General features: G+C 44.3%; 1 protein-coding gene across 1 annotated transcript in view; it reads right to left on the minus strand.

Moving 5' to 3' along the window:
• Window positions 1-24,267, minus strand: part of LOC122684455 (low-density lipoprotein receptor-related protein 11-like) — a 62,114-nt gene that overhangs the window by 22,587 nt on the left and 15,260 nt on the right. The window contains exons 2-3 of the mRNA XM_043888570.1: window positions 23,342-23,499; window positions 967-1,108 (exon numbers count right to left, since the gene is read on the minus strand). Of these exons, the coding sequence (XP_043744505.1) occupies window positions 967-1,108; window positions 23,342-23,499 (300 nt within the window). The remainder of the gene's footprint in view (window positions 1-966; window positions 1,109-23,341; window positions 23,500-24,267) is intronic.

The following is a 24,267-nucleotide window of genomic DNA, read 5'->3' on the forward strand; positions in this document are numbered from 1 at the left end:
GTCCATGAAAAGTTGTCAACAGTCCTTTGAAATTGACACATGCACTATACGTGTTTTATTATTTTTTTAATTTGTTTTAAATTTACCTCTTAGCTGCATTCTTTGAACATAGTATTAACTACCCCACCCTCTCCTGGGAAACCCAGATGTCTTTTATGAAACGGAATCAAGGAAAGATGGGGCATCTCTAAGGTCCTGTGACTCACACAGCCTATTGTCATCCCTGGAGTGTGAAGTGCTCCTCTGTTCCAGTGTCGCTTAACATGAAATATAGTGGAGCCTAGTTTTGTAATCATATTTTTAGTTAAGATTTTCCCACTCAGCATTTCCCACAAATAAAATGGAAGGGCCCATTATATTGCACAGTTAGAATATAAAATGGCAAATTTTTTTTTATGTGGACCCTTTTAAGTTTTTTGTTGAATTTGTTACAATATTGCTTCTGGTGGTTTTTAAAAATAATTTTATTTACTTATTTTTGACTGGGCGGGTCTTCACTGCTGCTCGGGCTTTTTCTCTAGCTGCGGTGTGAGGGCTCCGCATTGCAGCGGCCTCCCTTGCTGTGGAGCACGGACTCTGGGGCACGCAGGCTTCAGTAGCTGCTGCATGTGTGCTGGGTGGATGTGGCTCCTGGGCGCAACTTAGTTGCTCTGCCGCGTGTGGGAATCTTCCCAGACCAGGGATAGAACCTGTGTCCCCTGCATTGGCAGATGGATTCTTTACCACTGACTGAGCCACCAGGGAAATCCTTGCTTCTGTTCTGTGTTTTGGTGTTTTGCCCTCAAGCACTGTGGGCATCTTAGCTCCCCGGCCAGGGAGGGAACCTGCAATCCCTGCCCTGGAAGATGAAGCCTCAACCACTGGACACCAGGGAAGCCCCTAAAATGCCAGTTTAACACCACCCTTCCATCCACAGCCTGGCTTGTGTTGGCCACCGTGAACGCGAGGGAAGGGCTTTCTTCTCACCTCCTATGGAGAAGGCCACGGGAAGCACGGTCACTGACACGTTGTCGGAGCTCCTCTGCCCAGCAGTGTCCACCACTGTCAACTGAAGGGTGTATGTTCCTTCCCGCAGGTGGGACAGCTTCAGGGTTCCGGACTGAGGCACCTGATACCCAGACAGGAAACGTCACAGTTAAGAACCCGAAGCACAGAATCTGACGTCCTCCTGAGCTGGAAATCAGTGCCATCCTTGGAGCAGTCCTGTGACCCCCTTCTCCACTCCTGGTCCTGGGCCTCAGAATACTGATCACACACAATTTTGGCAGGCTGGCCAGGAGACCTGAGTTCCGGTGGGTTTGGGGCCTGACACTCCCTTTCTTTGGGAAACTTCCCTCCCACTCCCACCCACGTGGTTGCAAAGGAAGGGTCATTATGACCCCTCCCTGTGGCCACAGGGGCGCGGCTAAGCCAAGGGGAGCGGGTGGCCAGGCAGGGGGTGAAGGGCGGATCTGCCCGGAGGAGGTGGCCGGGCAGACTCTCGCCCTCTCCGACTCTGGCTCGGAATCAGGCAGGCCTCATCAGGCGGCAGCCACGCAGCAGGTGACACCACTGTTTTTTGCTTCTTGGGACTTAGACAGGAACGCAGGGGGACTCGGGGGCGGGTGATGACCACACGGGAGCGTGCTGACGGGAGCCCCGCAGCCTTGAGCAAGGTGTGTGAGAGAGAGGCTCTGCCCTCCGCCCCAGCTGGTCTGCCCGAGCGCAGACCTAAGGCTGCGGAAGGCCAGCAGCCAGGGGGTTTGCTGCCCCGAGTGCACCGGGTAGATGGGAGGACAGAGTCAGTGCACTTGTGACTGGGGGACGCCGAGTGAGGCCCAGATGAAGTTAGTGGGGATTTTAAGAGACCAGGGAGGCACTGAGGCTGGGCGCTGGGTGGGGCATCCACACAGACATCAGCCTCACCCAAGCCCTGGTCAGATTTTTGTGAAGGTGAGTAAGGTACTGGGCTTCTGGATGTCAACACGCAGCGTGCCAGTGTCCAACTACACCTCAGTGGGCTGGGCCTTCTCCGGGAAGCCTCTTCCCAACGCTGGGTCTGGAAGGACAGAGCACCCCCCTCTAAGGGGCCAGTCCATCCACCTGGGCTCTGAAGCCTCCCTCTGGCCTTCTAAGGTACCTCCTCTCTGAGGCAGGAAAGACTGGATCCAGATCCAGACCTGGGTGCACTCGAATTTTGATCTTTTCAAATGAAATATCCCTTCCCTGCTTGCTTGCTTTCTTTGTGTGTGTGTGTGTGTGTGTGTGTGTGAGTTGACATTCTTTATTAAACGCAGCTCTAGTTGTCCTTATTCACTTGGCAGGATTAATATGGTTTTTCAAAGTAATTTTGTTTATATATTGGTTGTACTGGGTCTTTTTCTTGTCTTTTTGTACTGTTCGTGGGGTTCTCGCGGCCACCTGATGTGAAGAGCTGACTCCTTGGAAAAGACCCTGATGCTGGGAAAGATTGAAGGCAGGAGGAGAAGGGGAGGTCAGAGGATGAGATGGTTGGGTGGCATCACTGACTTGACGGATATGAGTTTGAGCAAACTTTGAGAGATAGCAAATGACAGGGAAGCCTAGCGTGCTGCAGTCCGTGAGGTCGCAAAGGGTCGGACACCACTTAGTCACTAAACAACAACAACAACAACTGGGTCTCTGTTGCCACTCAGGCTTTTCTCTAGAGGTGGTGCCCGGGCTTCTCCCTGCGAAGGCTCTAAGGCGCATGGGCTTCAGTACTTGCAGCTCGAGGGCTAAGTAGCTGCACATCGCTCCCCCGGGGCTCTCGAACATAGGCTCAGGAGCCGTGGTGCATGGTGAAAGGTCGGGCATGTTGAGGCATGCCCCAGAAAAGTGTCGCAGATGAGTTCCAGAAGCTGGCTAAACTTCCGGGGGCCGACCCCCTGCAGCCCGGTCCAATCAGGTGCCGACACGGAGCCCTTGGACACCAACCGCCGCTGTAGCCCGCGCTTTCTTCCTTATATGGGAAGACCTGGCTTGGACGCTGGCCCTGGCTATAAAACCTCTCCCCACCCCTCATACCTCACAGACTCCCTTTGTCTCCTCACTCACCCGCCCCTGGGAGTTCTGCCTGAGAGCGACCGCTCAATAAAGGCCTTCGTCAACGGTCCTTAGAGGTGGCCCTTTCTTCCCGCAGCGTTTTCTAACACATGGCATGTGGGATCTCCCCAGACCAGGGATCGAACTTGTGTCTACTGCATTGGCAGGTAGATTCTTCACTACTGAGCCACCTGGGAAGCCCCTTAATACGGTTTTTAATGACCCAAATTTCCCTCTGGCCCTTATGGGGCCAGAGCACTCTAGCAAACATAGCCGAGGTATGTAGAAGTTTGTCTCAAAAACTTTTTCAGATAAATAGAGTTTGAAAAATCTGCTTAGACGGGAAGGATAGGTCTGTCGGATTTTGCACTTTAGCTATCCACAGGCGTGATGACGATTGACTATTTCCATGGGAAAGCTCTGAGAGCCGCTGGGTTTGGACACCAACAGAAAAGGGAGATGCTGACAACTGCGAATAGAGAGTGGGTCTTGCCTGAAGGGCCTCCCAAGAAGGCTTTGCAATTGGCACCAGTCCACACCTGCAGGCCTTTCCTCTGTGAGCAGAAACTAAGTATAGTAACTTAATGCCAAGGACTTTGTGTGAGATTTATTTTGATAACTGCAAAAGTCAACAAGCTCCTGTTAGTCTCCTGTGAAAATCCTTCTACAAAAGGCTTCTTGCCCCTTCTTGTGCAGGAATTTGTTTAAAGAGTTTGCTGTTTCACCTGTTCTCCCAGACCCAGAGAGAAAAGGAAGCAAACACTTTGACTTTTGGATTTCCTCATTTCACGTTGTTTTTTTCGCTCTGTGGTTTTATTTCCCGGATACAGAAAATTCTTTCAGGTTTTTAAGCCATAAAAGGCAAAAACAATAACTTGATTTGATTATTTTTTTAATCTTGTTTTTTTTTTTTTTTTACCACACACAGACATACACACAGATTATATGCAACATATCCTATTTTTGTTTGTTTTTTTTGGCCAAGCCCCTGGGCATCTGGGATTCCCGAACCAGGAATCAAACCACACCTGGTGCATTGGAAGCTCTGAGTCTTAGCTGCTGGGAAGTGCCACAACACACCCAATTTGTAACTTGAAAGGTACATTACCTTTAACAAAACAAAGAAATCTAATCTCTGCCCAGGATCTGTTCTGTAGTAACAGAGGCTTTGATGGCTGGCCTCTGGCTGAAGAAGGGATTCATAGGGCCTGGACTCCATCTCAGGCCTGTCCGTGCTGGTCGTGCACGGCCACCTCTCCACTGGACTCTGAACTCTGTGCTTAGCGCCTATGGGAATGACAATGGAAGGATAAGACCCCCTCTGGGCAGGGGAATCTTGAAGATCACATCCAGGTTACTCATTGCCTAAGAGGAAACATACTGTAATCACCCCTGCCTCCGGACAGGTCATAAATTTTTTCCATATCTATCGGGATGTAATCACAGGCTTATCGATTATTAACTGGTTGGAACGTGACCACGGGCTTATTGATTATTAACTGTTTGAACACATAACATGTGAATGATGGGGTTATTGTAGTTGTATTTACCCTTCCTTTGTTTATGTAAGTTTCAAGGAATTTGGGGTGGTGGGTTTGAAAATGTACACATGGGGTATAAAAGATTTTCACAAATGCTGGTTGGGGCCCTTGGCTAAGAGGAGACGCTGCCTTGGGCCCGCCGGTGTAATAAACTGCACTCCATTATCTGCATTGTCTTTCTGAGTGAGTTTGTTTCCTGGAAAGCGTGGCTATAACATTTGGTGCATTGGCCGGGAAACTCCTCACTTTGAGGAGACAGGTCTCATTTGAGGCCACCCGAGGCTTTGTAGCTTGAATCTCCTAGAGGTGGGAAGGCGCCTCGCCCCTGTGGAAGGATTCTGCTTCTCAACGCCCAGACCTTTCATGTCAGCAGGTAGTGGACGGCAGCAGGGGAACTGAGCACTCAGGTGAGGAGGAACCCACCCGGCAGGGTGGAAGAGGGGGCCTGATCACCCCCTGGGAGGGACTAGAAGGAGCAGGGACCCACAGGAGCCTGGAAGAGGCAGGCAGCAACGATTGCTTGGTACACAGGTCGACGAGCATGCTAGGGTTTAGGAAGGAAATTTGTGAAGATCATTTAGGAGGTGTGTCCATGCCGTCTAGGGGAAAATTATTACCAAGCGATCACCAGGGGATTTTTTAGGATAGGAAACTGGTCCTTGTATGCTCGTATTCTGCCCTCCCCCAGGAGGTGTCCCATCTGCTGTGAAATTCTTGACCCTCTCGAAATTGTTAGGCTAGAAGGAGGGGGATACAGAAGTGAGTATAAATTGGCTTTTCTGGAGATGGCCTGGGACATGGGATATTTAACCCATCTGTGTTTTCATCTGCACCTGATCAAGCCCACCAAGGCAGAATGGACTTTAAAGGAGAAACAGTCTTGGACCATGTGATGTTCTGGTTCAGCTGTGCTGACCGGCGGGTGAAGACACGCCGATCCCCCTTCTCCCTCTGGGATCTGGCAGGTAAGGCTCTTCTCACCCCAATTAGGAAGGAGGCAGAATGGCAATTTAAGTGTCATTGAGTGGAAATATCAGAAGTACATAGGGTACCGAGAACTTCATAGACAGAACGAAAAGGAAAAGTAGAAGGTCTGAGAAGGTAAGCAAGATGTGGAGAAGTGAATCTAAGGCAACTGTATTGGAGTGCATGATTAAAAATTTAAAGAAGAGATTAAAAAGAGGCTATGGGGTGAAGATGAAGCCTAACCACCTCCACATACTCTGTGAGGTCGAATGGACCCCTATGGGAGTAGGATGGCCACCAGAGAACACCATGAACTCAAAAATAGTGGAAGCAGTCTACACAGTAGTCACAGGAGAGCCAGGACACCTGGATCAATATCCATCTATTGACTCATGGCTAGGGTTAGCTTGAGACCCTCCTACTTGGACAAGGTTCTATATCCAGAAGGGAAAGGGAAAAATACTAATGGCACAAAAATTGACTGATGACAAAAAAGAAAGTTCTACAGGATTTGGACGGGGATGACCTGACCCCTCCCCCATACTGGATAATGATGTGCCTGCCTCCCAGTGCTCCACCAGGACCGGAGGCCGCCTTAATGCCCGATCCAGGGCCAGGTGAAGTTCCTGCAGCAGCCGCTGCTCTTCCGCTAGCTCTCCCGGAGTTCATAGAGTCGCCGTTTTGGCAGGCTCGATCCCGATCCCGGTGACAGAAGCCTCTGGCCAACACTTCCCGGATCCAGCTCCAACCGAACTGCCCAAGCTATACCCGCCTCTCCCGGTGAGTACTGACAAGAAGGGGAGGGAGACGTTGGAATTAGGCAGAGACTGTGCTCTGCCAGAGAGCCAGAGGGAACGAAAGAGAACAGACAAGAGACTTACAGTGCTAGCTGCTGCTCTGGGAAAGTCTATCTTGGGCCCTCCAGAACACCTCATCTGCCCCAGGGACAGGACAGTCCTTCAGCGGGTCCCAAGGGAGGCCCTGGGCCCAGCTTTTGGCCACTGGAAGAATGAATGCCCTAAGGCAAGGAAGGAAGAAAAAGCTCCCGCAGTTGTGGGGCTTGCTGATTTGGAAATTAACTAGGGCTGCCAGGGCTCAGAGATATCAGGTCCCCGAGAGCCCATGGTAACCTTAAAAGTGGGGGACCAAAACATTGACTTCATGGTGGATACAGGAGCAGAACTGTCGGTAGTAACAAAACCTGTGGCACCACTGTCCAAAAAGACTACCGCTGTAACTGGGGTATTGGGAGAAGAGATGATTAAATCATTTTGCCAGCCCAGAAAACGTCAGATGGGGGGGCACCAAGTGATTCATGAATTCCTCTGCATTCCTGAGTGCCCAGTACCCCTGTTGGGAAGAGACTTGCTCTCCAAACTAGGAGCACAAGTGACTTTCTCCCCTGAGGAGAGGCCCACCTTCTGGACGGACTTTATGGCTTATTTGCCCTCTCTTTCAATACCAACCCAAGATGAGTGGAGGTTGCATGAGCCTCTGATGGCAGAACTGGGTGGGCCAGAAGAGCATGAGAGAGCTAACTCAATTATTCCCTGAGGTCTGGGTGGAAGACAACTCCCCCTCTCCCCAGGCTGGCTAAACGTCATGTCCCAGTGATAATAGAACTCAAACCAGGCACCATCCCGGTTAGAAAGCGCCAGTACCCGCCACAGATAGAGGCCTCGGCCGGCATACTGCCCCACATCAATAGACTGAAACAAGCAGGCATTCTCGTAGAGTGCCAGTCGGCTTGGAATACGCCAATCCTGCCAGTCAAAAAGGAAAGAGGGGAAGAAAAAAAAAGGAAGACAGGACTATAGGCCTGGACAAGATCTCAGGCTAGTCAACCAGGCTACTGTGACTTTACACCTCACTGTTCCAAACCCCTATACCTTACTTAGCCTCCTCCCGCTGAGGAGTAAAGTTTACACTTGCCTAGATCTCAAGGATGCCTTCTTCTGCATACGTCTCGCCCGAGTGTCACAGCCCCTTTGCCTTTGAATGGGAAGATCCAGTTGGGAGCACCAAACAACAGCTCATCTGGACTCCCCCACAAGGGTTTAAGAACTCCCCAGCCATCTTTGGGGAAGCCTTGGCTTCTGACCTGGACTCATTCCATCCGGAAGAGTATGGATGTCGGCTCCTACAATACGGGGAGGACCTGCTGCTGGCTGCCTGAGACCAAGGAAACATTCTGGAAAGGGACAAATGCACTGCTCCAGCTGTTGATGGAAGCAGGTTACCCGGTGCAGAAGAAGAAGGCACAGATCTACAAAGAGGAGGTAAGGTATCTGGCGTTTGTTTTAAAGAAGGGCTCAAGGTTCCAGACCCTAATTGGGTCCTGTATACTGATGGCACTCGCCTGATACAACAGGGACAACAGCTCTCGGGTATTCCAAAGCGGAAGGGGCCATCAAGACTGAAAAGAGATGGTGGGAATTGCCAAGTGGCAAATTATTGGTACCGGAGGACCTGGCACACACTCTGGTGAGCCAAACACACCAAGCGACCCACCTAGACCATGCTGCCTGCTCACAGGTGAATGCTGCCTCTCGGGTATTCAGACAAAAACCTCCGGGTATTCAGCTGAAAGGCATGCTGCCCCTTGAACACCTGGGAGTGGACTTCACTGAAATGAAACCTCACCGACACTACCGTTACCTGCTGGTCATGGTATGTACGTTCCTGAGATGGGTAAAAGCTTTTCCTACCTGGACTGAAAGAGCATCAGAAGTAGCCTGGTGCCTGCTTAGGGAAACAGTTCCCAGATTTGGATTTCCTACCACCATTGGATCAGGCAATGGCCCGGCTTTTGTAGCTGATTTAGTACAACAAGTAAGCAAAACTTTAAACATCAAATGGAAACTGCACACTGCATATAGGCCCAGGGTTCTGAGATGGTGGAATGAACCAACCAGACACTTAAAGAGACTCTCCAAGTGGATCATAGAGACTGACTGCTCCTGAGTGGACTTGCTTCCGATGGCGCTGCTCAGACTCAGGATGACCCCACAGTCCCAAGGCTATTCTCCATATGAAATTGTGTATGGGAGGCCTCCTCCCATAATAAAACAGGTGTCAACAAAATTGCCTCAGGTAAGGGGGAGGATAGGATTTCACAGCAGATGGAAATGGGTAAGGTAATAAATCGGGTAACTAAGTTTGTACAAGAAAGGGTGCTGTTCCCCCTTGGGGAACAGATTCATGAGTTTACACTTGGTGACCAAGTAGGGGTCAAAGATTAGAAACATGATTTGCTAGCCCCTTGGTGAAAGGGCCCTTATGTTATTCTAACTACCCCTACTGCAGTTAAAGTTGCAGGTATTGTCCCTTGATCCATCATACGAGAGTGCAGAGAGCATACCACGCAGACTTAAAAAACGCTGAGTGGACTGCACAGAGGGACCCCACTGACCCTCGAGAGACTAAGACCATCCTTAAGAAGAGGGAAAAGAAGATCCCGGACGAGCCCCACCTCAGGATGAAGCCGCACAATCAACTCCTGCTGCTTGGCCTCATCAACGTGATTTTGAATTTAACTTCCGACAATGTTTTCATCTCATGGGCACATTCCTACGCGGACTTCCACAACACCTACAACTGCTGGGTATGTGGGGCTATGCCTCTGTCTGTGATAGATGGACTTCCTTGGTGGGTGTCACCGCTCTGCCAAGGAGTTTTAAACCACTCTGCTCTTTTCTGGGATGACAAAGATGTCAATCATAACCTCTCCTTGCTGTCTTGGTGTAAGACCTACGGTCAATAGACTCGGGTCATGGGGTAACATTAGATATAAATGCCAGTGTAACGAAAGCCTAACTTACAACAAGCCCCAGTAAATCTACCTTATTTACGTTCTAGGTGGACAAGATCTGTATTTCAGTGGTATGAGTATATTGCTGCCTTATTTGTACCCTCTATAGGGACAACAGATATTATGATTAAAGTAGAGGCCCTGACTAATTTCACAAAACAGGCCCTCCTAGGTAAAACAAAAGCCATCCAAGCCTTAAATGAAGAGCAAATCTAAATGAGAAAAGCAGTAATTCATAATAAAATGGCTTTGGACATACAGCTGCTCAAGGAGGGACCTGTGCTATAATTAAGGTTAAATGTTGTGTATACATTCCTGACTTATCTGACAATATATCTGACAATGTATTCATTGCTTTAGATGACATGAAAAACCAGGTAAAAACAATGTCAAATGAAAACATTCCTTTCTGGACTTCGGTCCTACCTTGGGTGAAGGGCGATCGGTGAAAACTATATTTACCACTTATAGTTGCCTTGATAGTTCTGCTTTCTGGATCCTGAATTTTACAATGTATTATGAACTTTGTAACCCGAAGGTTGATGTCATTCTCCCAAATTGGCAGTCGGAGAGCCAGGGTGCAATATATCCCTATAAATGATGCTCATAATATGAGTTAAGAGCATCAAGGGGGGGAATGAAGAAGGGATTCATAGGGCCTGGACTCCATCTCAGGCCTGTCCGTGCTGGTCATGAACGGCCACCTCTCCAGTGGACTCTGAGCTCTCTGCTTAGCGCCTATGGGAATGACAATGGAAGGATAAGACCCCCTCTGGGCAGGGGAATCTTGAAGATCACATCCAGGTTACTCATTGCCTAAGAGGAAACATACTGTAATCACCCCTGCCTCCGGACAGGTCATAAATTTTTTCCATACCTATCGGGATGTAATCACAGGCTTATCAATTATTAACTGGTTGGAACGTGACCACGGGCTTATTGATTATTAACTGTTTGAACACATAACATGTGAATGATGGGGTTATTGTAGTTGTATTTACCCTTCCTTTGTTTATGTAAGTTTCAAGGAATTTGGGGTGGTGGGTTTGAAAATGTACACATGGGGTATAAAAGATTTTCACAAATGCTGGTTGGGGCCCTTGGCTAAGAGGAGACGCTGCCTTGGGCCCGCCGGTGTAATAAACTGCACTCCACTATCTGCATTGTCTTTCTGAGTGAGTTTGTTTCCCGGAAAGCATGGCTATAACATGGCTAAATCAATGTATAACTCAGTCTGTTGTTCTGGCTCCACTGCACCTCCCTAAAATAGTAATTTAGTGGCAAGGAACATACATTTGCATTTGTTTATATACCGCACATATATACATACATGATTATCAGTAGAACACTTGGTTACAAAATGAGTACTACCTCTCTATTCCCCTCACCCCCACAGTTGCTTCTAAAGTATATAAGGCATTGGGCATATTGTCATAAGCAGTGACAAGATACGACAACATCACACAAAATATTTCAGTAAGAAATTCCACTGAACCAATGAACCCAAAGGCATGCTAGCTTTCTGCCTCGTGTCAACTTACAAAACTGAGAACTCTGTTAGTGGTTTGAAGGCTACCATTAAGATCCTTGTTGTAATCCAATGCCATCTCCCAGCACACACACAGGCTGAAGGAGACACAGGGGCAGCTAAACTGACCAACAGAGGCCAGAACATATACTGCTATTATTAATACAATTGTCTAGGTATTTCAGGTGAACATGCTTAGGTTCTGTTCTTTAGTTACGTGTTCCTCTTTCTATTTACTTTTCATCACAGATATGACCCAAAATTTCATAAAAGAAGCAAAATGAATTCAATTGTCTGGATTTTCCTAGTCAAAAAAAGAGTAGTGAAAGTGGTAGTTGCCTAGTCGTGTCCAACTCTTTGCCTCTATCTCAGCCCAATCAGAGAAGAATCATCTTCTTAAAAACTTAGGGCTAGGGGTGCGAAGAAGCAGCATATAAATCTAAGGGGTTGAGCAAAGTTAGCTGGTGACAGTGTGTAAAAACACATGCAAACATAGAAATAGAGGAAATGGGGATGTCTCTGGTGGTCCAGTGGTTAAGAATCTGCCTGTCAATGCAGGGTACACAGGTTCCATCCCTGGTCCGGGAAGATTCCACTTGTCACGGGGCAACTGAGCCCTCATGCCGTGACTACAGCAGCCCATGAGCCCTAGAGCCCATGCTCTAAGATGAGAGAAGCCGCTGCAGTGAGAAGCCTGGGCACCACAACGAAGAGCAGGCTTCACTTGCCACAACTGCAGAAAGCCCTTGTGCAGCCATGAAGACCCAGCGTAGCCCAAAATAAAGGGTTTGCCTGCCAATGTAGGAGACGCAGGCAATGTGGGTTTGATCCCTGGGTTGGGAAGATCCCCTGGAGGAGGGATAGGCTACCCACTCCAGTATTCTGGGGCTTCCCTGGGGGCTCAGATGGTAAAGAATTTGCCTGCAATGTGGGAGACCTGGGTTCGATCCCTGGGTTGGGAAGATTCCCTGGAGGAGGGCATGGCCACCCACTCCAGTATTCTTGCCTGGAGAATCCTCATGGACAGAGGAGCCTGGTGGACTACAGTCCATGGGGGTCACAAAGAGCTGGACATGACTGAGCGACTGAGCCCAGCACAACACAGCATATGATTCCAAAGTCCATGCTCGGAGTCACTGGAGACTCCTACCTCCCAGTTAGCAGAGCTTTAAGCCTTCTGGGTTATTATTCCAGAATCATTTTCTTAGAAAGACCTGAACCACAGCTCATGCACAAAGCAGCTACCTGTTGTGGCCTGAAAAAGTCACATACTCCTTACACACACACACACATAGTCCTTTAAAACCTCTGAAAGCTCTCACCCACCCCCACCCTCACCCCACTACCCATCCCAAAATAGAAGTGCCAGGACCTTTGAAGGGAGAGTGACAGGAAGTCGGGTTTAAATGCAAGAGGACCTGGAAGCCCAGATTGACTGCAGATTTTGTGATGCCGGAAGCCTACTGTGCTGTAAATTTATTGTCTCCGAAGTTGAGTGTTCCTGAACAGGAAAGAGACTTCAAAGCTCCTGCTGCTATCGGAGTAGCGCTTTCACAACTCAGCTTACTCAGATTTATTTTTCATGAGGGCTTTTTTTCCCCCAGGGAGATTATTTTTCAACCTTTCCTAATAAGTACTTTTTCTTAAAGAAAAAATAAAAAGCAGTTAAATATTGAAGGCCTTGAGCTACTGTGTAAAAAAAATTCATGCCTAAAGAGTAGTCTACCTCAAGGCTCCAAGTTAACTTTGAAACAAAACAGGTATGAATTATTCATCTATCATGCTCTCATGTATCTTACTATTTAACTGGGACAGTAAATCCTAGGATTTGCTGTGCACTGGGGGTAGGATGTGGTTTTTTTTTAACTGACTGACATCACCCTTCATTCTTGAAATAAGATACAAAGAAATCCTTAAAGCCACCACAGACTATTCATACATGTACACCAACTTAACCCCAGACGTTTCTTAGGAAATTTGCAGCCTTGATAATCTGCTGTGTCTCAAAAATGCCCTGTGGGCTGCTGTAACTTTTTTTGTCCTTTATTAAAATCTTCAGGTGAATAAAATAGCTGAGAGGCAGTAATGTAGAAGAAATTTTGCCGAGGTCCCTATCTGTTTTGGTGCCCTGACATATGGTGGTTTGTTTTTTTTTTTGCTTCCCTGTCCTCCCCTCTGTCTTTGCTCTCACCCCCAGGAAACCACTATTCTCTGGTTTTTCACTGTTAAAACCCGCACTTCTGGGGGGCTTCCTTGATGATCCAGTGGTTAAGAATCTGCCTACCAGTGCAAGGGTGCTTAGTCGCTCAGTCGTATCCAACTCTTTGCAACCCCATGGACCCAGGGTCCTCAGTACATGGGATTCTCCAAGCAAGAATACTAGAGTAGATTGCCATTCCCTTCTCCAGGGCCAATACAAGGGACACGAGTTCAATTCCTGGTCTGGGGAGATCCTGCATGTCTCAGAGCAATTGGCCTGTGTGCCACAACTACTAAGCCCATGTCTAGAGCCTGCAGGCTGCAACTACTGAGAACACACATCAGCGACTGAAGCCCGCACACCCTGGAGCCCATGCTCAGCAACAAGGGAAGCCACCGCAATGAGACGCCCAAGCACCGCAAGGAAGAGGAGCCCACACATAAAATAAATGTCTTAAAAAAAACAGAACTGCACTTTTCAAAAAAGTCCTGTTTAGAAACAAGAGAGAGAGAGAAACACTGTCCAGAAACCAGTGGGAAAATGACGGTCCTCAAGAAACGAATCAGTAGAACTCTGTTTCCTTGGGTGATTACAAAAGGGGACTGTGTGGGGCTTTAAAAGTGCCATTGTTACTTCTAAACTTACCAAATCTGTTAAGTAATTCCAAAAGAAACATATTATCCTTGGATCCCCAGAGGGGTGTGTGTGTGTGTGTGGGGCGGTCGGGGAGAGTGTCTGGAAACCAGTGGAAAACTGGTGGTGCCCAGGAAATGAATCAGTGGAACTGTAACTGTTTCCTTGAGTCAATACAAATAGGGCCTGAATGCGACTTACAAAAGTGTCACTGTTACATTCAAACTCACTGTTTGTTAAGGTTACTAAATTTAAGTAATTCTGAAATAAACACATTATCCTGTATCTCTGAAAGGGGAGGGGGTGAAACACCACACTGTTTTGACCCAGACTGATCTGGGGTGGCTTCCACCTGCAATCGGGGGCTTTGGTTCCAGAGACTGAGGTCGGGGCATGGCAGTGAGAGCTGAATCCTAGACACTAGACCAGAGGTCAGGGACAAGGCCCTGGCCCTTTGGCTTGGCAGAAAAGAACTCCCACAAAGAGAGGAAGTAGTGAAACAAGTGTTTATTAGGAGGAAAAAGAATACAGTATATGTGGACAGACACAGGGGTGGATTCAGAGAGAGAGAGTCAGGCCCTAGTGGCAGTCTGAATCACTTTTATGAGACATTTCTTCCTTTGGGTGTCCTTTGGCCGATCATTTTGATTTGCCTGGTTCAGAATCCGTATTAAGAATATTTCAGTATCCTCCAATGCATGCACACACATCTCTCAGGCAAGATGGATTCCACTAAAGAGGAGTATGGGTAGACTTGACATCACTCCGCTTTTGACCTCCAAGGAGCTTTCTAGTCAGGAGGGTCTCCTTAATTTCGAGAATGAGAAATATGTAATATGTGGTCTTTGATCTTTTATCTGAGCAGGGGCCCAGCCTCCTCTCTCGATGGTCCCGTTATGATATTTTCGAGTTTCTGCCCACAGGGAACAAACTCCAACGCTCACCTTGGGTGTGGGTGGGGGGCATGAGGTGGGGCGTCCATCTATCTCCTACCTCAAGACCAGAGTTTGGAGGATTTCCTCCACAGGCACTGGAGGTATGAGGTTTTGTTCCCTGTTAAAGGCCTTCTGGGCACTGCTGAACACAGGGAGTAAGTATTTGGGGTTCCTTGGGAGAATCTCTAAGAGAACATTACCCAGGCACCAACATAGTCTGTCTGGGTGCAAGACAGGGCTACCAGAGACCACGTGGATACCATCGAAGGAAAGACGATCTCAGAATAACATGCTTTTTGACTGTTTACTCTTGCTGCTCACTGGTCCAGGGGTCTTATTTGCATTTGCATTTCATCCTTTCATCACAGTAATAATGTTAGGAGAACCACTGACTAAAACTGCCCACTCACTCTGGCCGTGTTCACAGTAAGCACTTGCATGAGTTCCCTGCGGTAGTAAGGAACGTGGAACCTACTGAACTACCTCCAACTGAGAGAATTCGGCACAGGTCAGAAGGAGAGAGCAGATGCCAGTCCACATGTCCCACTGTGTGTGTGTGTGTGTGTGTGTGTGTGTGTGGTGTGTGTGTGTGTGCACGCGCGCTCGCCAAGTCACTTCAGTTGTCTCCGACTCTGTGTGACCCCGCGGACGGCAGCCTGCCTACCCCTCTGTCCTGGGATTCTCCAGGCAACAACACTAGAGGGGCTGCCATGCCCTCCTGCGGGGGCTCCTCCTGACCCAGGTATCCAACCAGTGTCTCTCTATGCCTCCTGCACCGGCAGGCAGGTTCTTCACCACTATGTCCTCCCAACCTCCCAGAATCCTTCTCGCTGGAATCCATCTTGGCTGAGAAATGCGTGCGCCACCAGGAAGGGCCGGTGAGTCGGCATGATTGGCCAGAGACAACCTGGAAACGAATCCCATCACCATAAAGGCCAAGACTGTGAGCCAAGCGGCAGAGCAGTTCTCCCGGCGCCCCTCATCCTGCTGTTCTCCGCCCGGGCGCCCTCCCAGGGAGTTCTCTTACTTGGTCAGCACCCGTGTCTCCTTGGAACGTTTCTGCCCGAGTGTTAGACAAGAGCCCAGCCTTGGGCCATGGAAGGCTGTCCCTGTTCATGCAACAGCAATACCTTGAAAGAGGGCTTTTGTTACCCCATCTGGCACAGGGAAGTGGCAAATCGAGGATTCAAAAACCAAAGCCAAGCAGAGGCTGTGTTAGATTTTCTCTTTCATTCACTGTTGTTGAATCACTCAGGGAGGAAGGAAATAGTTGAAATGTGATAGGAAGCTTTCTCAGTTATTAATATCCTTTCTCTTTTTAAAATTTAGAAAGTCTACTACACTTCTCTACCCCTACCCCATGGCCTAGAATATCTCGGGTAACTTTTATTAAAGGGATTTACAGTTTGTTTCATGAAGACAAGATATTGTCCAGTAGCCAAGAAAAAACAATAGGTGATATGTGTCTAGGATCTCCTTTGATGAGATGCAAAGTAATTGTTAGATAGCTCTTAGCGGCCCTTCCTAACATCAGTGTGAGGCCAGAGTGTGGGACAATGCTGACCTGCTCGTCTTGCTAGGAAGGATGATAAAAATTTGAGGGTTAAAATGGAAGTTTTTCAAAGGTTAGCAAAATAGTCAATCTTTTTTTTTTTTTAAAATAAAAAGATCAATCAGTGAGTGTTAGCATCCTAGTGAGTATAAGGTATATATAGTTCTAGGCTTCAGGAGATAAAGGGAAAAAATATTAATAAAGGAAGAAAGAAAGATGAGAAGGAAGAGGAAGGAGAGAAGGAAGAAGAAATGGAGGAAGGAAGAGAGGAGTGAGGGGAGGGAAAGAGGAAGGGGGAGAAATCCTGGCAGCATCCAGACGATTGAAATCCCTATTCCATTCATCACTCGGTCCCTCATTGAAAATAACTCTAAAGGAATCCTTCATAATCCTTATAAATTCTGTTGTGATAGTATATATTTTATATGTTTTCTTGACCTGTTATCAACAAACATAAATGAAAAACAGAAGACAAATATAGTTATTAATAGCCTTTACTCTTCAAAGATCACATGGGTTCTCTGGAACTTTGTGTATTGGTTAAACAACCCAGGCTGCCTTAAAAACCCTGCTAACTAAATGTTTAGAAAGTCTTTCAATATGTTTTTTAATACTCTCCTTAATATATATGATTCTTTTCTTTTGTGGTCATTTTCAGTATTGACCCAGATTATATCCCAGGGAATCTGACTGAGGAGGGGTAAACCACAAAACATCTCCTACATAAGACATAAGGCAACTTGAAATTCAACATTTATTTTGCGTTCTCTTTCCCCTAGGATAAAAAATCAGTGTTCTTCTATTTATGTTCCTTTCCCAGAAAACCTTTTCTCTAAGCCTCAGTTTTAAAATACTATTTTAATTCATTTAAGGGGATCTAAAAATGAGATTAATGAGGAGACCAATCATTCAGTCTCACGAAACTTGAGTTTTATCAAGAGGGACCTATGTATCTGTTTGCTCAAGACAGTCTCAGTGTATCTCTGGTCCTGGTGTAATTATTTCCACTTCCCAAACATGTTTCAATGATAATACACCTATCTGTTTGTAAAAATTAATTATTTATAGCAGACACACCTGTGTGCAACTGGTTTTAAGTTAATAATGAAGTTATTAGTGTAAACAATATCCATCCTTTAGTAGGCTTCCGTTACATATGGCTCCACCTCCAATTCAGGAGACACGGGTGGGGAAGATTCCCTGGAGAAGGGAATGGCAACCCACTCCAGTATTCTTCCTGAAGAATCCCCATGGACAGACAGCCTGGCGGGCTACAGTCCATGGGGTCACAAAGAGTCAGACACGACCGAGCGACTAACTTTCACACATGGTATTTTAAGACAGTTTAGCTCAATTTTCCACATCTGATGAATGGAAATCAATCTACAGATTTATGAATTTCAAATCTCCCTGAACATTGTCATACTCTGTATCATATTTTACATTCTGACTTCAGATTTAACGTATTACATTAAATAGTCATGAAACTCAGCAACATATAATAGACTATCTGAAAAAAGTGTCTTCTTACATTTGAGAATGTGTTATAGAATACTATTCAGTTAAATGGATGTAGAATATCCTGTTAGAGCACAGAAAATATGTGACTTTAAAATCAGAAATCTCTTGGGAATTCCCTAGTGGTCCGGTGGTTAGGGCTTGGCACATTCACGGCTGTGGCCTGGGTCTAATCCCTGGTCAGGGGACTAAGATCCTGAAAGCCGCATGGGTCAGCCAAAGCACAAAACAAAACAAACAGATCCTCTTGGTCATGGCCGGTCATCTCTTACTCACTTCCTTCATAAATGAGGAAACCATATGAGCTTTTCCATAAGAGCATGAGCTTTTCCTGATGCTTAGTTGATTGTTCCTGAGAACAATACTGGGCACACCCTAGATGCTAAAATAAGGTTAGCTATTAATTTTACCATAATTAAGGTGGCAGCATAATTCTTCTTAAGATGGAGAACCTCATCTATTTTTGTTTTTTGGAGACCTGAATGGGTGATTTGGATATGAAAGGATAGGTCTTAGAAACTGGTCATAAAATATTGCAAAACAAAGTGAGGTTGACTAGTGCACCATGGAAGATGAGAGAAGGGGGTGAGGATTCTGCAGATAATGAAGAGAGGAGAGGGGAGGGCTCAAGAAGGGGTGGGGATAGGCACTCAGCGGAAAGCCAGACCAATGAGCGTTGAGTTAACTTTGAGGGCATTCGTGAATGTCTATATATAAAATATATAATAAAATACAATATATAATACCTATATTATATTATATATAATATACATTATAATAATATATGAAATATTATATATTATATGTTAATATTATATATTATATAAATACTTATATATTTATACATAATATATAATTATAAATATCAATATATTAATATATTAGTATATATTTATATAGTATATAAACATAATATACATTATACATTTATATCTATTTATATATGTATATATACATATTACACACATATATATACATATACATATTTATATACATATATAAATATATATACATAAACATATTCTATACATATATAAATATATACATATATAAAATAATATATATAATACATTATATTATATATACAGTATATTAATACATAATATATATTATATTTATATTAATATATAATACATATATAAAATATAAAATATAAATATATATAATTATTGATAAATATATTAATATATTATAATAATATATTATAATATATAATATGTAATGATAATAATATAATAATAATTATATTAATTAATTAATATTATGATATGAAACATAAGATATATTTATATATTATTTATATATAATATACTTATTATACTTATTATGTGATATATTAATATTATCAATATATTATATTCATAACTGATTATTATAAACCATGTTATAATTTATATTATAATTATATAATTAATAATATAATTATATTAAATTATATTATATAAATTATATAAACAATTTATTGTATAAATTAATAAAATTATTAATATATTATTATATTTATATATAATATATTTATATAAAATTATTTATAAATAATTATTAATAACCACTATAAGACAATTGCAGTTTGAGAGCAAATCGCTCCCCTATTGCAGGATTTGTTGCTAGATGGTGGCTTTATAGTTTTAGGTCTATGTGCTATCACTGTTATAACTTGGCTGGAGAATTGGTCCACAATTTCCTCTTTTTTCTTTCCTTAGTTCTCCTGACCAGAGATGGAATCCCCACCTCCTGCAGTGGAAGTGCAGAGTCTTAAGCACTGGACTGCCAGGGAAGCCCCACACATTTTCCTCTTCAGTCAGCCTTAAAAGCCTAATTTTGTTACTTCTTTATAAACACCTTCAGTAAATTTAATACTGAATCATAAGCATTATTTTTATTTAGCATTCATACACACAATTCATAATCTACAGAATAAAGCTTTTCATAGCAAGTGTGAAAATCTAGGTGATCATAGAGACAGATTTGCAATTGCTTGAACAAATATATCCATGAGTGCCGTAACTCTCACAGAGGTCTGATCAGTGGCTTGTTCATGCACCTTTTCTGATCAATCTTGAAAGTAAAAGTGAAAAGTGTTAGTCACTCAGTTGTGTACAATTCTGCAACCCCATGGTCTGTCCATGCAATTCTCCAGGCAAGAATGTGGGAGTGGGTTGTCCTTCCCTTCTCCAAGGGATCTTCCTGACCCAGGGATTGAACCTGGGTCTCCTGCACTGCAGGCAGATTCTTCACCATCTGAGCTACCAGGGAAGCCCTCTGATCAATCTTAATTCTCAGAAATTTCAGTAAAAATGTATTAATTTTGCAGCTGACACAGTGCACAGAAGAATAATAAACACTGGGTTGGCAAAATGTTCATTTGAGTTTTTCATCAGGTTTAACATCTTACAGAAAAACCCAAACAAAAAATTTTTTTAAACTTTTAATTTAGTATTGGGGTAATTAGCCAGTTAACAATGTGATAGTTTCAGCTGACCAGTGAAGGGACTCAGCCAGACATGAACAAACTTTTTTTCCAAGCCCAATATAATGGATGATACTCAAAGTTCAAAAATTATTTCTGTTGTAGTTGAAAACTACACTGAAGTATAAAAAGGATAAACATATGGCCTTGCAGTCAGGTTCAATAAATCAATTACACAAACATAGAATGGGGGAGACCTCAAGATGGCAATTTGTGTGGAAAGATAAAGTAGGCTTTAGGTGTTCCTTCTACTGGAAAGCTCAACATGAACCTACCCTGGAGCTGGAAATGGCAACCCACTCCAGCATTCGCTCGGAAAATCCCATGGACAGAGGAGCCTGGTGGGTTACAGTCCGTGGTGTCACAAAGAGCTGGACATGACTCAGCATGCATATTTGTAGTTTCTGATGGAAAGCTCAACATGAACCTATAGTGAGAAGCAGATACTAAAATAGTTTCTGTAAATGAGTCTTCATTAATAGAAGTGAGACAATGCCTGGATCACAGGAGGTAATAGTCTGTCAGGAAGAACCACAGTTTAAGTATGGGATTCAATTGGGGGGGGGGGGGTCAGATTTTAAGAGCGGCATGGATGAACCTGAGAAAATCTAAAAACAGCTGGATGGTGGACAGTCTAAGAGCCAATTCATATGAGGAATGTTATAAGAACTGGGAGTGTTGAGTTCTGAGAAGACCATTTTCAGTGGTGACATTCATAAAAAACAACAACAAAGTTTAATTGCTGCTGCATAGAAATAAGATGTGCTTTTCCAAAAGGAAGACCCAATATAGATGCATTGAAATAACAGGGAGGCACATCCTATTGGCCCAGTAATGAGAGCTGATTAAAGATGTCACAGGACATGATGCGAACTAGCGAGCTTTCATCTCTTGAAATACCAGGCAGACTGGATGACCACTAGAAGGGAGGCGAAAGCAGGGGCTCTTGTATGGATAGGAGACTGGGTAAGATGCTGGTCGAAGGTCCGGTCCAATTCTAAGACTATATAGTCTTTGGAAAAGTCAACGTGCTTATATCAGTCTCGAGGGGCTAGCTGATTACTGTTCTTGTTTTCATCCTAAGAGAACAGAAATCAGTGTTTCCTCACAGTGGGAAGAGCCTGTGAACATGTAGGAAAGAGAAGACAGCTGCCTGCAAGCCAAGGAGAGAGGCCTTAGAATAAAGCAGAACTGCTGACACCTTGACCTTGGACTTCCAGCCTCTAGGACTGTGAGAAATGCATTGTTTAAGCCATCCAGTCGGTGGTACTCTGCTATGGCAACCCTGGCAAACCAACACAGATTTTTCTCCACCTTCTCTGAGTGGAGTGATTTGGATGAAGTTTATCTGCCTAAGCCAGGAAATACTCTTATCTACAAAGAGGCTCGGCAGGAAAAAAAAAAACAAAAAGTCACTTTCCTAACAACTGTAGACGCTGCTGATACAGCGATTCAATGTCTGGGTATTTATCTGAAGGAAACAAAAACACTAACTTGAAAAGACATATAGGACTTCCCTGGTGGTCCAGTGGTTAAGAATCTGCCTGCCATGCAGGGGACGAGGGTTCGATCCTTGGTCCAGGACGATTCCACGTGCCATGCGGCCACAAACTGAGCCCACCCCACAACTACTGAAGCCGGGTACTCTAGAGCCTGCGCTCCACAACAAGAGAAGCCCCTGCAAGGAGCACCCTCGCGCCAAAACTAGAGAGCAGCCCCTGCTTGCCACAGCTAGAGGAAGCCCGTGCACAGCGAGGAAGACCCAGAGCAGCCAAAAATAAAATAAATAAAGTTTTAAAAAGATATATGCACCCCATATGCACTGCAGTGTTACTTAATGATAGCCAAGATATGGAAACAAGCTAAACGTCCATCAACTGATAAAAGCATAAAGAAAATACGGAATACAAAAAGAAGGACATCTTGCCATTTGCAAAAACATGGACGGTCCTTGAGGTCATTATGGTAAGTGAAATAAACCAGACAGAAAAATTAAATACTGTATGATCTCACACTTCCATGGAATCTAAAACCAATAAAAAAGCCCAAACCAAGCTCAGAGATATAGAGAACAGACTGGTGGTTGCCAGAGGCATGGGGTAGGGCTAGGTGCAAGGATTCAAAAGGTATACATTTCCGGTTATAAAATAAATAAGTCGTGGGATGTAATGTACAGCATGGTGATTTTAGTCAACAACACTGTCTCATATTTGAAAGTTACTAAGAGAGTAAATCATAACAGTTGTTACCACAAGAAAAAAACTTACAACTTTGTGTGGTGACAGATGTTAACTAGACTTACTGTGATGATCATGTCACAATATATACGTATATCAAGTCACTATGTCCTACATCTGAAACTGATATAATGTTGCATGTCAGTTACATCTTAACTGAGTGTAGGTAGCCAGTGGACAAGAGGCTCATTCCCATCGGCTGCAATTCCAGCGCAGGTAAGCCTTATGAAAATCAGTGAGGAGCACTTGATTAGGAGCCCTTGATGTCAAACTCCCCTCACTTAATTAACTCAACTAACTCAGGTAGGCCTAATGCTAAGTGAGACGCTTGCTTTCTGGATCCTATGAAGAGTAAGTTCATTTTGTTGTTCTTTTCCCCTTTATGCTCTTTTGTATTTTTCATAATTTCTGCTTGGGCTCCAAACTGAAACAAAGAAGAAAGGAAAACATATAATGCTTTTAACATTTCTTAAATGTTTTAAAAACATGTTTTATTCTGAGTCAACAAAACAAAGCATGAGTCTTTTCCCTTGAAGCAGCTTTTATGTGCACTGGAGAAGTCGACAAAAAAGCAAGAATGAAGGTAAGCTTTAAAACACATGGCCAGGGTCTTCCCTGGTGGTCCAGGGCCCAGGTTCCATCCCTGGTTGGGAAGCTAAGATCCCACAAGCTGAATGGTGTGGCCAAAAATAAATAAATAAATAAATAAAATAAGAACAAAACACATGGTCAGGATCACTGTTTACTCAGAAGAAAAGTAAATTCATATAATAAGACACCTTTTCAACAATCATTTTTATGCTTTCTTCATTTTACACTTCTGCCAATTTACAGACATTTGGGGAAAGTAAGTAGAAAGATCATTTTGCTGAAACATTAGTTTTCTTTACAATTACAACATGAATTACCTTCATGTCCACTGTCAGGTCACCTTGCAGCAGTGTCCACTCATACTGGACGATGGCGTGGTCATCTGTGCTTTCTCGGCCATCCAGAATCACGCCATCTGTGGGCAGATGCAAAACCACATCCTGCCCTGCCTTGCTGAGTGGAGGCTCGTCCTTTTCTGTGAAAGAAAATAAATAATTCATAAGCGAGATGATTCCCTATTTTTTCTCATTTATTATGAGAGGTATTTTTGCCAAGAGGATGTATAGCAACTGAAAATTATTTTCTTATTTTCATTGCAATAAATTAAATCTGGAAAGTTAAGGCAAGTTCTTGGATTCACATAAAATTCACATAGAAATTCTTGGAATCTAATTTTCATCTAGGAAAATAGAAGTTCACAGCTTCTTACTAGTTTTTATAAGGGAATCTGACAGAGAATTTGAGATATCCTAAAATATTAATAGCAAACAAGTGTGTACTGATATTTAGCTTTTCTCCTTCATGGTAAGTCTCACTGTGTCCACTAAATATTAAACATGATTAACAGCTGCTCCAGGGATGGTTGATAAACGCCATCAGATACAGAAAACATTCTTAAGATCAGAATTGTGGATATTTTACTTGATTTAAGCATGTTATTAGTAAACTTATGCATATCCACATATATTTTGATGAAGCTTGGTAATTTCTTTTTTGATGTGGACCATTGTTAAAGTCTCCATTGAATTTATTACAGTATTTCTTCTGTTTCATGTTTTGGTTTTTTGGCCATGAGGCATGTCGGATCTTAGCTCCCCAACCAAGGATCAAACCTGCACCCCCCGGCCCCACTGCTGCACTGGAAGGTGAAGTCCTAACCACTGGGCCACCCGGGAAGTCCCAGAAACAGTAATTTAGCTGGGAAAAAACTCTGCAGGCTTTTGTAATACATCCTTGTTGGCAT

Source organism: Cervus elaphus, chromosome 26, assembly GCF_910594005.1.
Source record: "Cervus elaphus chromosome 26, mCerEla1.1, whole genome shotgun sequence".
Classification (NCBI taxonomy): Eukaryota; Metazoa; Chordata; class Mammalia; order Artiodactyla; family Cervidae; genus Cervus; species Cervus elaphus.